At 44.3% G+C, this 16,335-nt stretch overlaps 1 protein-coding gene across 1 annotated transcript; it reads right to left on the reverse strand.

The window, feature by feature from the left end:
• Positions 1–15,067: 15,067 nt before the first annotated feature.
• Positions 15,068–15,472, reverse strand: LOC145797941 (uncharacterized). Its single transcript, XM_082885386.1, has one exon. The coding sequence runs from the start codon at positions 15,470–15,472 to the stop codon at positions 15,068–15,070; it is 405 nt and encodes a 134-aa protein (XP_082741512.1).
• Positions 15,473–16,335: the final 863 nt, after the last annotated feature.

Consider the following 16,335-nt stretch of genomic DNA (forward strand, 5'->3'; position numbering starts at 1 on the left):
TGCTCCATCAGTAGTGAGAGGTACCTTCTTCTTTTGCAACTCGGTTGCTAGTGTATTGATTGATACGGGTGCATCTCATTCTTTTGTATCTGCTGCATTTGCATTTGTTTTGGGATTGGAGTTGGCACATTTAGCATCTCCTATTTGTGTAGTGTCACCTATTTGGGGTGAGTTGACTTTGAAACAAGGATGTAGGGGTTGTGATATAGAAGTCGCCGATCGCCGGCTTCCATTTCCTTTTGTAGTTATGCCCATGATGGGTTTTGATGTTATTTTGGGTATGGACTGGCTATCGTCATACCGGGCTGTTAGTGATTGCTACTGCCAGAGGGTCACAGTTTGTACCTTGAGCGGGGAGCGTTTCCATTTCTTGGGGGATCAGTTTGGTAGTGTGTTGCCACCGGTGTATGACCCGCGAGGGCGGAGTGAGCTTAGTGGTCTACTTGCTAGCTTTTTGAGTAGTGAGTGCGGTGAGACCCAGACTGTGTTGCCGAGAGTGGTTTGTGAGTACTCGGACGTCTTTCCCGAGGATCTCGTTAGTTTGCCACCTCATCGAGAGATCGAGTTCACTATTGATTTAGTGCTCGGCATGGTGCCGATTTCTATGGCACCTTATCGTTTTTCCCCAGCCGAGTTGAGTGAGTTGAAGATTCAGCTCCAAGAATTGCTAGATAAGGGCTTCATTTGCCCTAGTGTTTCGCCGTGGGGAGTACCGGCCCTCTTTGCTAAAAAGAAATATGGTGCCTTGAGACTTTATATAGATTACCGGAAGTTGAATCGGGCTACAGTTAAGAATAAGTACCCTATGCCCCGTATAGATGATCTGTTTGACCAGTTGAAGGGGTCCCATTGTTTCTCTAAGATAGACTTGAGATCGGGTTACCACCAGTTAAGGGTCATGGAGGAGAATATTACGAAGACGGCATTCCGTACGCGGTATGGCCATTATGAGTTTCTGGTGATGCCCTTTGGGCTCACCAATGCACCGGCAGTCTTTATGGACTTGATGAACCGGATCATCCAGGAATTCCTAGATCCTTTTGTGGTCGTTTTCGTGGACGACATTCTTATCTATTCACCTTCAGAGGAGGTGTAGGAGGAACACTTGAGAGTGGTGCTCGAGTTACTTAGAACCCATAGACTGTATGCGAAGTTTGGGAAGTGTGAGTTCTGGCTGGGGAAAGTCAAGTTCTTAGGCCATGTGGTTTCCAGAGAAGGGGTGTCTGTTGATACATCCAAGATTGAGGCTGTGCAAGATTGGGCACAGCCTAAGAGTGTGTTTGAGATCCGCAGTTTTCTGGGATTAGCTGGGTATTACCGCAGGTTTGTGAAGGATTTCTCTAAGCTAGCTTTGCCGTTGACTAGATTGACGCCGAAAGGGGTCAAGTTTGTATGGAGTGAGACTTGTGAAAGGTCGTTCCAAGAGCTAAAAGTTAGATTGACCACCGCTCCGGTTTTGATTATTCCAGAGAGAGGTTTGGGTTATGCGGTTTATTGTGATGCCTCACGAGAGGGTTCGGGTTGTATGTTAATGCAAGAGGGGAAAGTGGTGGCCTATGGCTCATATCAATTGAAAATACACGAGAAGAATTACCCTACACATGACTTAGAACTAGCAGCTGTGATCTTTGCCTTAAAAATCTGGAGGCACTACCTTTATGGGGAGAGGTTCGAGGTGTTCTCGGATCATAAGAGTTTGAAGTATTTGTTTACACAGAGACTTGAACTTGAGGCAGAGGAGGTGGATGGAGTTTATTGAGGATTACGACTTCGAGTTGCACTATCATCCGGGAAAGGCCAATGTAGTGGCCGATGCCCTTAGCAGGAAATCCATTAGTGATGTAGCTTGTATAGCCATCCGAGAGTGGGAGATGTTGGGTGCACTTGGCGAGTTTGATTTACATTTGGGCGAATCCGTTGAGGCTGCGGCCTTGTTTTCTGTTGTTGTGCAGCCTACACTTGTGACTCGGGTGTTAGAGGCACAGAGAGGTCACCTTGAGGTAGAATCCCTCCGAGAGAAGATCTCCAATGGGAAGGTTGAGAAGGGTTTGACGGTATATCCTGACTTGAGTGTGAGATACCGAGACCGTTTGTTTGTGCCGGAGTCTTGCCGAGAGGAAGTACTCCGAGAGTTTCAGCATTCACGCCTTACGGTGCATCCGGGAGGCACTAAGATGTATCGGGATTTGGGTCACCAGTTTTGGTGGCGGGGTATAGAGAAGGATGTGGCGGTTTTCATGTCTAAGTGCCTTACTTGTCAGCAAGTGAAGGCCGAGCATCAGAGGCCAGCGGGTTTGTTGCAACCCTTGCCTATTGTCGAGTGGAAGTGGGAGCATGTCACTATGGACTTCATTGTAGGCCTTCCAAGGACTCAGCGGGGTAGTGATGCTATTTGGGTGATTGTAGACCGGTTGACTAAGTCGACGCACTTCGTTCCTATGCGCGGGAGAGATTCGGTAGATCATCTTGCCGACTTGTATATCCGGGACATAGTGAGGTTGCACGGGGTCCCAGTGACGATCGTCTCATATAGAGATCCTCGTTTTACTGCTAGGTTGTGGCAAAGTTTGCAGAGTGCACTGGGCACTAAGTTGACCTTTAGCACGGCTTATCATCCTCAGACTGATGGGCAGTCCGAGCGTACTATTCAGGTCCTTGAGGATATGCTTCGGGGTTGTGTTCTTGACTTTAGTGGGTCGTGGGAGAGGCACTTGCCCTTAGTGGAGTTTGCCTACAACAACAACTTTCAGTCCAGTATCGGTATGGCATCGTTTGAGGCCTTGTATGGCCGACCTTGTAGGTCTCCAGTATGTTGGGCCGAGGTGGGTGATGCACCTTTGTTGGGCCCGGAGTTGGTGAGAGAAACGACGGAGAAAGTTGAGCTTATCCGTAGGAGGCTTGTTACAGCCCAGTGTCGTTAAAAGAGTTATGCCGACCGTAGGAGGAGGCCTTTAGCTTTTGAGACGGGTGATCATTTTTTTTTGAAAATATCACCTAGGCGAGGTTTGATGAGGTTTGGGAAGAGTGGGAAGTTATCCCCTCAATTTATCGGTCCTTTTGAGGCCCTTGAGAGGATTGGCGAGGTTGCCTATTGTTTAGCTTTGCCGCCGCAGTTATCCGGAGTTCATGACGTGTTTCATGTGAGTATGCTTCGGAAGTATGAGCCGGATCCATCTCATGTATTGGATTGGACTGACTTAGAGGTTGACGAGGATGCCTCATATGAGGAGAGACCGGTTCGGGTCTTGGATAGGCGGGATCAAGTCTTGCGAGGCAAGACCATTCCCTTGGTAAAGGTTTTGTGGAAGCATCACGGAGTGGAGGAAGCCACTTGGGAACGTGAGGCGAATGTCCGTGAGAATTATCCAGACTTGTTTGTTGATGTATAATCATGTATTGAAATTTTGTAATATTGTTGAACTTTAAGAGCATTATATATGGCTTTAGTTGTAAAACATGGTATATGTTTTGGTTTATGGAATTATGTTTTGGAACTTGCCTTAAAATGGAAGTTTAATGTAAACATTGCATATGTTGAATGTATTGTAGAAATCAGAATGTATCATGATTACTGAATATGATATAGAATTGTGGAGTGTGGTATCGAAATTTGTGAAATTTCAGGGAATGCATATCTATAATGCATGTTGTGGAAAATGTTGTAAATTGACTCTTGAAAAGAGATGAAATGATCGATAAAGGGATCGAGTTGTTAAATTTCACATTATAATAATGTTGGGAATTGAGAAAATCATGTTTTTGAAAAACTTGTATTTAATTTCGGGGACGAAATTCTTTAAGGGGGGAAGATTATAGCGATTCCGAGTTTTACCTCTTGTTGTACAGTGATCCGGACTTGGTTCCGTGGATGTTAGTAGTTGTTTATATCTTGTTTACATCCTTTCGTACCTTGTATTTGAGTTATAGGATGTGTTGGGCGTGTTCTGAATAGGTACATTGAGTTTTTGTCTCAAGTGTAGTTGCCTAGGTTTTTGGTGTTACGCTCGAGCGGATCATTCTGCGCTCGAGCGGAGTTTGGTTTTTGGTTTTCCGCTCGAGCGGGCCTTCTTGCGCTCGAGCGGGATTTACACACTCCCAGTATCTTGTGTCCCTGCAAAACTTCTGCAGGTGTGTTTTTCACGCGCGAGAGGGTTTCCTACACTCGAGCGGGTTTCCTATGCTTGAGCGGGTCGCACTCGAGCGGGTATGTTGGCGCTCGAGCAAGTAGTGCTTTGTCTGTGAAAGTTCTGGGAGGGAGAAATCTACGCTCGAGCGAACTGCTTTTCGCGCTCGAGCGGATGTATTTTATTCTTGTGTCTTGGAGCTTGAGCAGGCCTTGTTGCGCTCGAGCGTGTCCAGATTTTTGTGCTTGACGCTCGAGCTTTCTGTTCTCCGCTCGAGCGGAAGTGTCGTATATCAGTGGGCAGCTAGGCATTTTTCAATCACTTTTTACACTTTCTCTCTCTCTCTCTCTTACTTTCCCAAAATCGATTTTGAGAGCTCCTCTCTCTAGAATCTCCCTTCTCTCTAGGGTTTGATCTAACTAGAGTGTCCCACTACCTTGTTGTCTTTGCAAAAGGTGTGTTGATCGTCGAGAGCTTCGTTTTAATCCGAAAATTTTGGAATTTGGAGCACTTTGAGTTCGGTCTCGTTATCCATTTGAGCTCTAACTTCGAGGTAGGGATATCCTACTCCTCCTTATGAGCTTTGTCTTTACATTTTAGCATTTTGATATGTTGGGGATTGTCGGGTAATTTTGAGAAAGTTTGGGTCTTTGTGTAATTTTACAAAAGATGGGGTTTTATTTATACAAGCCTATATGCATGTTTAGCATGGAGAAATGAGATAAACGTTGGGTTATTGATAGAAATGGAACCTTAGGGTTGTTTTGTTAATTATGGGAAATGCCCTAATTACATTGATAAATTAATTTGTGAAATTAATTTTGAGAAATGAGAAGTTGAATTGAAAATGTTGAAATTGGGATCGTATGGGATTAAAGGGTATAGTTGGATCATTTATCACTCATCTAGTTGAAATGTTGATATTTTATCCATTTGGTGCATTTATTTTCTATTTAGAAATAACTGTTTTGGGCTTTCGGTGGAGGATAGTTTTGATTGTTGTAAACAACGCATGATGATTAGGTAAACTAAAACTAATCGATTGAGTATGCTATCGAGTATATCGGTTGGAATAATACATTAACTTTATGTATTGATTGATTATGTATATGATCTCTGTTTATATACATTGTGTGTGGGAGGAGATAGGGGATGTACTCCACGGTTTAGGGGAAGATAGGGGATGGACCTCTAAACCGGATTTTGTGTGACATTGATACAACACTACAATGTGTATCAAGTGTGGATTACGGAAGTGTTTGAATTGATTTGATATAGCACTAAAATGCCTATCGTTATCAATTGTGAAGTATAGAAGTGTTTCTATGTGTTATTGATATAGCACCAAAATGTGTATCCATCATGAATTTCGAAAGTGTTTTAAAGATGAGTCTTAATCTCATTAAGTCATTTGGCTAGGTTCTAAGCCTTGTTTTCAAACTCAAAGTTGAATAAGAAATGGAAACTGAAGTGTGCCATGGGCATGACTGTCGTGAAACTGTAATACGACATACGCTAAAATACAAGTGTGGACCATCTATTGAAAGCTATTACTTTACTCATTGTTTATAGTTGGTTTAGTATATTTCTACTGGGCTGTGGCTCACCCTTTATGGGACATCATTTTCAGGTACAGGTAGCTTGCCACCTCCAAGGACATAGCTTGGGAGGCTAGGGGTAAACAGACTGTTTCTGTTGTTTTGTTTTCTTTTGATGTATTACATGTATATCAAGCCAAGGGCTTTCTTTATATAGAGTTAGTACTCTCTTTTTGTACCAAGTGTTGACTTGGAAAGTTGTAAGCCCATAGGGCATTTACTTTTGTTGTCAACATGTAATACGTTTTGTAATGATTACTCTGATGGAATATATTTATGCTTTATTTTCTTATGTCTAAGCATGCTATTGTTGGATGATTTATGGGTTTATTTTGAGGGCATTACAAAAGGCATATTTACTGGTTTTTCTGCTTTTTTTAAGGCTTCACAAGTCATAAGTGTTTTTCTAATTACTTGAGCAATATCTATGTCTACTTCTATCTGCAGCTCTATGTCCTTGTAATATGTTCCTAGGGCAGCAACCCTCCTTTGTTGCTCTTCCCTAAGGATAGACTCATAACTAGTTGCCCTAGATGAAAGTTCAAACAAATCTCTAAATTCTATTCCTTCAAATTTCTTTCTTAATTTGAAGTCTAAGCCATGCTGGGCCAATCTTATCACATCTATCTCAGGCATATAAATAGCACCTATTTCTAGCCTTTTTTAATCTATCAATATACTATTCAGCAGATCCCCCTCTGCTTTTGCCTAAATTTGGCCAAATCCATCGTACTAATGTCCGGCTCAGTCTTGTAAAATTGTGCATCAAACTTGTTTTCCATGTCCTATCATGTGGGTATTGAGTTTTCTGGCAGGTTAATGAACCATATGAAGGCCACTTTTGATAATGAGTGTGGGAAAAACCTCAGTTTCAGGTTACCCGAATTAGCCTCTCCACATTGCATAGTAAACCTTCCTATGTGTTTTATGATCGATTGTCTCTATTCTCCAGTGAATGAGGAGAATTCAGGCATTTTAAAGTTTCTGGGAAGAGGGGTTTCATCTATCCAATAAAGGAATTACTTTCTGAATATTGGTCTGTTAGGCCTCCTGAGGCTTGGGCTATACATTTCTTGAATTATTTCTATAGTCTGATGTGTGTTGATCTAGGTTGGTTCGAAAGTTGGCACTTTGTGATAGGCGTCATACCTCATTCCTTCAATTACTTGTGGCTGAAAGCTTGGTGCGGCAAATCCCTCATATAGCTGGCAGTGCTGCTGTTGAGGTGGGTGCAGACCAACACCTTCTTCCTCAAAATGTCGAGGAGGTGATCCAGGTCCTCATTATGGCTCATGACTCCTAAAACCTTGCTCTTGGTATGCTTGCTGCCTAGGTCTTTGGTTGCCCTTTGGTCTTGGGTTATCATAGTTTGGTTTCCTAAACCTTTGGTTAGCAAAGTTGTATTATTGTAGCCTTGGTTTGTCAACGACAGGTTCCTCATATCCAAGGGCTCTAAATTGCCCCCCGGGCACAGGCCTCTGGTCAGCAAAGTTATATTGTCTTACTCTTGGTCTGTTGACGGCAGGTTTCTCATACTTAGGGGTTCTTAAACTACCCCCCTAGCATAGGCCTGACCATGTCGTGCATTGGTTCTTCCTGTTCCAAGGGCCAATTTTGCCCCCCTTGCTTTGGTCTATTATTCATTTCAAAGGTTAGATTATAGTGTGATTTCCTTTCCAAGGCCTCTTTTCGAGCAGCAGGCCTAGAAGGACCAGAATGCCCTCCATAATTGATGCTAATTTTAATTTCTTTATATATCTGATTAGGGTTCATTTGAAACATCTCTTGCTCCTTCTCTTGGAGGGTTGGAGGCTAATAAAAAGAGGCACTACTCTTGTGAATTCTACACGCCTTAGGAGTTCGAAATTGTACCTTAGTCACATGTGTTTCCACTTTGGCTAGTGGTGGAGGACTAAAGGTAGGGATGAACCCCCCAAGCATTCTAAGCTTGGCCCTCATACTTTCTGTGAGGTGTTTTGGTCTTATCTCGAAGGTATGGCCAAGCTGGGCAATCATTTCTTCTATATGTTCAACCGCCAGGCCATGGTGCTGGCCTCTATTGGTTGCGTCCTGACCATCTTTTAATCCTACTCCATACCTGGTTACCACTAATTGGCTATTTGCAATGACCTTCATGTCTTCCCCGAACTCAGGAAAGCCAGTGGGGACACCTCTTTCCTCAGCAAGCCTTTTAATTGGATTCCCAAGAAGGCCTGATTCGTCAGCAACTTTCCTGTTGGCATTAGTAGTCTCAGTTTTTTCGATTTGCTTCTTTACCATTACTCCAAGTTAGAATGGTCCCACTGGACGTGCCAATTTATGTTAGCAAAAATTTAGTGTAGGCCTAAACGACAGTGATTGATCGACAGGCTTCAACCAATTTTAATAAACACAAAAAGGTCAGGATTTTGTGATTGAGTTCCATGCCTTAAACAGATTAAGAACTTTCCTGGAGATAATTAAGTAAAGAAGGATTTGAACAGAAAAGAATATGTATTTATTCAATTGAATTGTCACTTGTTATTAGTTATAAGAACCCAAATAAGAACAAAGAAATGAAAAGTACAGCAATCGACAGAGAGAAAAGAAGTGGGGATTGGAAAAAACTATTTCTAAACTACTCCTAAAATGGCTAACTTAGAACTACTCCTAAATAATTTTCACGAATGTGATTTAACGGTTGTTGATGATTATGATCTTCATTCCATCTCCCTTTTATAGTTGACTCCTGGCGTGGCCTTTAATTCTAATTTTTCTTGATTCTCTACCTCTCCTCATGCTTATCCCCCTATTTTAGGAACTGTTTTTTTTTATTGTTCTGTGGATTCTCTGTTATCATCTTCCGTAGCCTTTTCCTTTCAGTCCCATTTTATGCTATGTCAGCTATTTTAGCTATCCTTGCCACATTATCGCTATGACCTATCGATGGAAGATTCCTAAAATTTAATGCCAACAATATGGCTAAGATTATTTTATTTCATTGATTTTGTGTTTAGAGTTTTGTTTTGTTTTTTTGTTTTTTTCTTTTCTTTTACTACTCAACAAAAAGGAAATGAGGCACAAGGGGGACATGATCTGGGCAAGTTAGAATTTGTCTTCTACGTAATAAGGATATGTGTGTCATTCAAACTCAACTCAGCCCGAATTGGCATCAACTTAGGCTTGTTGTGGGAAATAATAAAAAAAAAATTAACTTATCAATTTTTTTTTTAAATGTGTAAAAAAAATAAAGAGTTGATGTGATTTAAATAAGCCAATAAACTGGCTTTTTTCTATGTTTCCAAAAGAGGACTTAATGTAGTCATTTCAAACTTGATTGTAAAATAACATTCTAAACTTTAAGGCCATGTTTATTTAGTTTTTGGGAAAGGAATTAGACTAACAATCCGTGGAACTCGCCTAAATAGTGTTTGATCAGGAACATGAGTTAGGGGATTAACTATTCCCTTGGGTTAGTAATCCCCCACGTGGTAGGACTAATAAAGTCATGAGAAGGTTGGGATTAGAAAATTAGTAAATTTTTAAATGATTTTTAAGTAAAAAATAATAATTGTAATATTAAAAAAAACTAAAAATAAAAAAATTTTAATTTTATATCATAATGCTATCTATAGTATTACTAATCCGATAGTGTACAAACAAATACTATTTATCATGCATCTCCAACCTAATACCACCACACTAATAATTTCCTTACTCAATCCCACCGTACTCTTAATCTCCTCAATCCTATGGAGCCAAACAAATATGGCCTAAAGTTCTTACAGACTTAGGCCACGTTTGTTTGGTGGATTAAATTGGATGGGATTGTTAATGAGAGAATGGTTAGTGAAGAGATTGTTAATGTGGGGATTGTTAGTGAGGGAATTAAGTAAAAGTGTATTTGTTTTTATGATAGTTTGGAAAATGGTTAGTGATGGAATTGTTAAATTATTTTCATATAAAATAAATAAATAAAAATTATTTATATATTAAAAAAAATAAAACAAGTATTAAAATAAACAGGTGCACTTGATAAAAAAAAAATAATAATTTTTTTTTTATATAAAGTCGACTCAATCCACTCACTATTTTTCTAATCCTATCCAAAATCTAACCAAGCTAATCCCCCTCCTAAAGGGGATTACTAAGTCCCTTACACTCCCAAATCATCATCAAACAAGTTATAGGTGGGATCCACACTCATACTAATCTAATCTAGCCCCTTAGCTTGCTAAACAAACACGGCCTTAAGACTTAAACAAAAAAAATGAGATCATATTTGAGGCCACGTTTGTTTAGTGGATTAAGTTGGGATGAGATTATTAGTGAAGTGATGGTTAGTAAAGAAATTGTTAATGTGGAGATTGCTTAGTAAGGGGATTAAGTAAAGTGTATTTGTTTTGATGATAGTGTGGGAGATGGTTAGCGATGGGATTGTTAAATTATTTTTATATAAAATAAATAAATAAATCATTTCTATATTAAAAAAAATAAAACAAATTAAAACAAACAGGTGCACTTGGTAAAAAAAAAAGAGTAAAATTTGTATAGAAAATATACTCAATCCACACTCACTATTTTTCTAATTCCATCCAAAATTCGCCCAAACTAATCCCCCTACTGAGGGAGATTACTAAGCCCTCCACACTAGGAATCCTCCCTCTCAAATCAACCCTGAACAAGCTGTGGGTGGGACCTGCAGCCATATCAATTTATTACGGCCACTGTACGGGGGCGAAATATCCTCTGCTTTCCATACTCCTTGTACTCTGAGCTTCTCCTTACGGCGTCTATCTCTGAAACACAAAAATGGTGAGCTGCCCGGCGGTGGTGTGCCGGAAAGACCCTCCGACGATCAAGTCAGACCACTAGCTAAAGAAGAAGGCTATCAGAGAGAGAGTTTTTGATAGGATGAATTCGCTTACCTCCAACGTCCCTCTTCCTCCATATTTCTAGGCTGGCCATGCAGCCTCAAGATTGTGCGCGCACTACCACTGCTGTCCTTCCCTGGACAGGTGGCAGTGCTCGCCTCTCACCACCTTACGCGTGTAAAGGCTTAGTCCTCCCTCTAGTACACACAGAACTACCCAACGGTATTGAGGCGTGCGTGGAGCGGATGTCCTCTCCATCACGCCATTGGCCCAGGTGGCATACTTAACCGGAGTACCACGACCGGCCTGTCACTTGTGGAGAGTCGCTATTACATGCTCATAATCGAGCTATGTGTCGCCGACCTATAACTTGGAATCAGGCGAAAGCCTGCCCACCTCGGCCGAACTATCATTGGTCGGTTCATCATGCCCATCCGATTGCGAGGCATGCCGGCCTCCAACCGGTCTACCTTCAATCTTGGTCACACGAAGCCACTTTATATCGACTGGCCGATCCAAGGTACACCGGCCTTGATCGCGCCCACGGACTAGCTCGGGCTACCTTTTAGCCCGGTCAGCATCCACTAACCCAAGCTCCGTCCAACACGTTCAAGATGCAACTCAGCTATGCCAGTTGGTGCCTGACCGTTCAATATTTCCGACCGTGATTAGCTCGGCCATGTCAACAGAGATTAGCTCGGCGCTACGCAATCCGTCACGTCTGACGTTATCTCAGCTCGGCCGTACAGTCAGGTGCAAATCTCCTCTCTCAATTGCCCCTTAAACCCATCCGAGCTATCGTGATTGGGTTTACCTCTGTGACCGAGCTAATCGGTTGAATTGCGCCATTACCAAGCCGAGCATCATGGGAAAATATCTGGCGCCGAGCTATCCCGTTTGGCCGGCCATCGTGTCGACAGCCTTGTCAAGGGTCGTACAGCCGTACAGTCGTACTGACAGCCGCATTTCCAGGGCCAAGTGGCTTCACGCCATTGGGTCGTGCAGCCAGCTGTTCTGCACGCGCAGAATTCAAACGGCTGCGCCGTTTGGGTGGTTTCCCCCCTTTTTATGCACAGACCAAGGGTCATTCGAACCCTTCACTCTCCATCTTCTTCCATCGCTCCAAACCCTAGCCTCCCATCGCTCCAAGCTCCCAACTGCTGCTACCCCTTGCTGTGTCTGCCATTCCTGACGTTGCAGTCGAGCTCTCGAGGCCTAACTCACTTCTCATTCATTTTCGGTAAGTCACACTACCCCTCCCTTGTATTTTCTGCTCCCGTTTTCTAGTTCTCCCTGTTCTCTATGTTTTTCTGCCACTGTGCTTCGTGTTCCCTACCTGAGACCTTTAAGGTTCCTCCTTTTTAGTCCAATAGTGCCATACCTTAGGAAAATTGGAACTGGTGGAGTGGAGGGGGCTTCCGTGCCCCTGTTTCCCCTTAGTTTGAACGAATGAGCCTTGAGCATAGGATAAACGAGATGAACATGATGAACACTGTTCAAAACCGAGCTAAATGCTCATTTAAATCCGTAGAGAGAGTTTAAACCGAGCAAAAATGGTTTGTGAATGCTCGCTGAGGCCGCAACCGAGACACACCATGGGGCAACTTAGACCGGTGCCCCTTCACGGTCGTTTCCATTGTTGAAGGAGGGCTTCGCTTCCCCGTGCAACCTTTGATCTCTGAATTTTTTAGGCAAACGAGGCTTTGCCCGACCCAAGTTTCAAATAACACATACAAAATAATAAACGGCGTCGCCGAGCTGAACCGGAGGCTCAGTTTAAATCTCGGTCTTGCAGAAATTTTCTACCAATATAGCCTAAGTAGAAATAAGAGTGGGCTTTGCTGGTACCTCAAAGTCAGGAAGGGCCGAGTAAAACTCATTGAAGGCAACCCAGACAAAGAAACTAACGACGACGACTTCCTCTGGGTGTCCAGTGCTTACGAGGACACCAAGGCGCCCATACCGGGCTGGTACATTAGGAAAGATTTTGGCAGTGCTGGTAAGTAGCCCGGCTGACCGCACTATCCTCTTTTTGTATTTCATGATTATAATTTTGCACCGGTCTAACACTTACCTCCTTTCTGCAGATAAGTACCTAGCAGCGGACTACCACCAGGCCAACCAAGAGGCCATCAGAGTCCTGCTTTGCCATCCAGCCGAGGAGAGGGAGGCATCAAAACTTCTCGATTTCGAGCAAACCTACCATTACCAAGCGCCGCGCAAGAGCAGAGTCACCGACTTCCTACGTGCGCCATCCCCTGAACCAGTTCCCAACTTGCCCACAATCTGACTCGTCCCCCTTACAACCGAGCAAGAAATGGCCAAGATAAGGGCTATCAAATCAATGATTACTGGAGAGGAAGGGGAGTCCCAACCTCCAGAGGCGACCGGGGGAACATCTTCCACCCCAGCCGGGCAAACAGAAGGAGTTGTGCTTGCTCTCGCCAGCGAACAACCGGCTGGCCGATCAAAGAAAAGGACGAGGAAGGAGATGACCGGGCAAAACCTCGTTGATGAAGATTCAACTGAGGTCGCCTCAACCGAACCGGGGGACCGAACCGAGCAACCGCTGGCCGGCAAATCCAAGGGCAAGGGCCCAGCCACCCCCCCGGTCTGGGCGCCCGAGTTCAAATACCAGGGCCGGGCAGTTTCTTCTGAGGACTCCGTCTACGCGGACAAAGATTACTCGCTTGGTTTCAATTTGACCAAGGGGTTAATCTTGCCCGTCGATATGAAAAAACATGACGAGCTTTCCGACCTCAAGGTCCTCCGCTCGGCGGCGAAATCCATAGTGCTGGTAAGTTCTCCATTTTTTTATGTCAAACTGTTTGCTCGGTTTTTGCGCGGTTTTTCGAGTACTAACGATCTCACTGGTTTTCAGGCCGCGCAAAAGAACTACTTGGCCCACGATCGGATGATCAAAGTGCGGCAGAGCCTGCGCGATGCCATCTCGGAGAACAAGGCCTAGAAAGACGAGATAGCAAAACTCAAGGCCGCGCAAGAAGCAGTCGTGGCGGAGCGAGATACCTTGCTCCAAAAAGTCGGCCGAGCTAGCGAGGAAAAACAACGAGCCGTGAAGTCGACGAAAGCTCGGTATCTCGCCGAGCTGCGGAAGCTGCGCGACGCCCATAAGGAAGAAAGGGACAAAGCGGTCGATGAGGCAGAGGACCGAGGATATAAGCAGGGGGAAAAAACCTACGAGCGCCAAGTCCAAGCGACCAAGGACATCTTTTTCCAGTGCGGCTGGAAGGCTGTCGTAGAAAAAGTTGGCCTTGGTCAGGATGCCGAAATGTTCGTGAACCCCCCTGCAGCATATATCCCGGTCTATATGCAGGCCTACGCCAATGCTACCCAAAACTGGCTCATTGCGGAGGCAAGGAAGGAGGTCGAGAAAGAAGCCGCCCCCGCGCAACAAGCCGAGCAAACTACTGCCGAAGTATCACAAGATGACGAAGTGGCTGATCGGGATGTTGCTGTGGGGGATGGAGCTGACGACGACGTCGAGGAAAACTTGCCCGAGCAGACAATTGTGATGGCCGACCAGACGGTGCAGGCTACCGGACAAACTGTCGATCTTGAAATGGATTGAAAATTTCCCCCTTTTTTTTGTGGCATGTAACCAGGCCAGGCCCCACCTTTGTACTGAATCTTCTTCAATCAATGAAACTTTTGAACCTTTTGTTCACATATCGTCTATTTCTTTTCGGTTGGCTTGTGTATAAATGTCTCGATTTAAACGTTGATAATTCACAACTGGCAGGTCAGTTGTGCCGCGCAATATGCCAAGCTGAAATCACCCAGAATGTTTTCCAACATCTGGCAGCTCGGCTCCTTGAAAATTTAAATCAACTGACATTGTAACTTGGCCGAGCAAAATCTGCTCGGTTTGAAATGTTTGCAGAATCATACATTTCCATTACATCAATGAGACCGAGCAAAAATCAGCTCGCCTTGTGAGTTGGTTAAGCTGCCAACATTTCCTTTCGGCCGAGCCAAGTCAGCTCGGCCTCTTATCGGTTGGACAAAACGCCAGCACCGAGAAATCCTACCGAACAAAATTCGCTCGTTTCCCATATTAGACAAGACACCAATATGCCGACTGGGCCGAGCAAAATCAGCTCGGCCTTTACATTGGGCAAAACACCAATGTTTCAGCTAGGTTGGTCATGACGCCAACATTTCGACCGGGCGAGGGAAACCAGCTTGGCCCTAGGCTAATGCGAACTTTTCCCTACGCAAACTTTTTGTGCGGTCTGTCTCCATTCCAGCGAGATGAAATCAGACCGGTCTCATTCAGGGCGGTCTCCTTGCCCCTGGCATCCACGATTGCCTTGTGTCCTTGCGATTTCATTGTACAGAGATGTAATACCAAACAAGAGTGCTATTTTTATTACAAAAGCATTGCTAGATGTAAATTACAAAAGCATTGCTATCTTTTACATCTAGTGCCAAGAGGCTAAGGGTCTGGAAAAGCTTAAACAACATAAGCAAATTACAATTCAAAAGTAAAAAACCTTAAGGTTGGCTGCATTCCATGGTCTGGGGGGACAGCCTTGCCATCCAAATCTTTCAGATGGTATGCCCCTTTGCCAGCTAGACCAATCACCTTGTATGGTCCTTCCCAATTCGCACCGAGCTTTCCTTCGCCAGGGACCACTGTGTTGCCAAGTACCTTTCTCAAGACCCAGTCTCCGACCTTGAATAGCCTGGGGTGCACCGCCTTGTTGTATTTCTTGGAGAGTTCTTGTTGATAAGCTGCGATGTGGATTAGTGCCCGCTCCCTTCTTTCCTCGGCAAGGTCTAATTCCAATGCCACGGCTTCATTATTCAGATCAGGCTGGAAACTTTCAGAGTGGATGGTTGGCATGCCAATTTCCAACGGGATGACTGCCACCATGCCGTAGGCCAAAGCGAATGGTGTTTCCTCGGTTGACCTTCTTGGGGTAGTGCAGTATGCTTAGAGCACGTTGGGAAGTTCCTCAGCCCATTTCCCCTTTGCTTTCAAGCCGCTTCTTTAGCCCATCCAAGATGGTCTTGTTTGAGGCCGCTGCTTGACCGTTAGACTGAGGATAGGCCGGCGTCGAATTGTAGAACTCGATCTTCAACTCTTCGCAAAGTCCGCGAAAGAGCTTCCCATCGAATTGAGTGCCGTTATCTGAGACGAGGGCCCTGGGTATACCGAAGCGAGTAATGACGTTTTGCCAAACAAACTTCTTCACATCCTTTTCCTTTATGGTCGCCAGTGGCTCGGCCTCCACCCACTTGGTGAAGTAGTCGGTGGCGTTAATGAAGAACTTGCAATTGCCCAGCGCTACTGGGAGTGGTCCAACAATATCCAATCCCTAAAGCATGAAAGGCCAAGGACTTGTGAGAGGGAGCAAATCTCTAGCTGGCTGGTGGATCTGGTGAGCGAACTTCTGACACTTCTCACACCTGCTAACATATTTCTGTGCGTCCGCCTGCATGCACGGCCACCAGTAACCTTGGGAAATTGCTCGATACGCCAAGGACCTGCCTTCAGTATGGCTTCCACAGATGCCCTCATGTATTTCATAGAGAAAAGTCTCCACTTTGGCGGGGTGGACACACTTCAAATACGACCCGGTGAAGGACTTCTTATACAAGGCTCCAGATGGGGAGAGCCAAAACCGCTCTGACTTTGCTCGGATTTTGTGGGCTGCCTTCTTTTCTTCCGGTAAAACTCTGTCTTTTAAGAAGGCGATGATGGGATCCATCCAGGAAGGACCCAAGTCCGTGCAG

Source organism: Camellia sinensis, chromosome 8 (assembly GCF_055761805.1).
Source record: "Camellia sinensis isolate YWXY chromosome 8, ASM5576180v1, whole genome shotgun sequence".
NCBI lineage: Eukaryota > Viridiplantae > Streptophyta > Magnoliopsida > Ericales > Theaceae > Camellia > Camellia sinensis.

Coding starts and splice junctions, on each gene's coding strand:
- LOC145797941 (XM_082885386.1), bottom strand. CDS start 15,472: ATGGTGGCAGTCATCCCGTTGGAAATTGGCATGCCAACCATCCACTCT.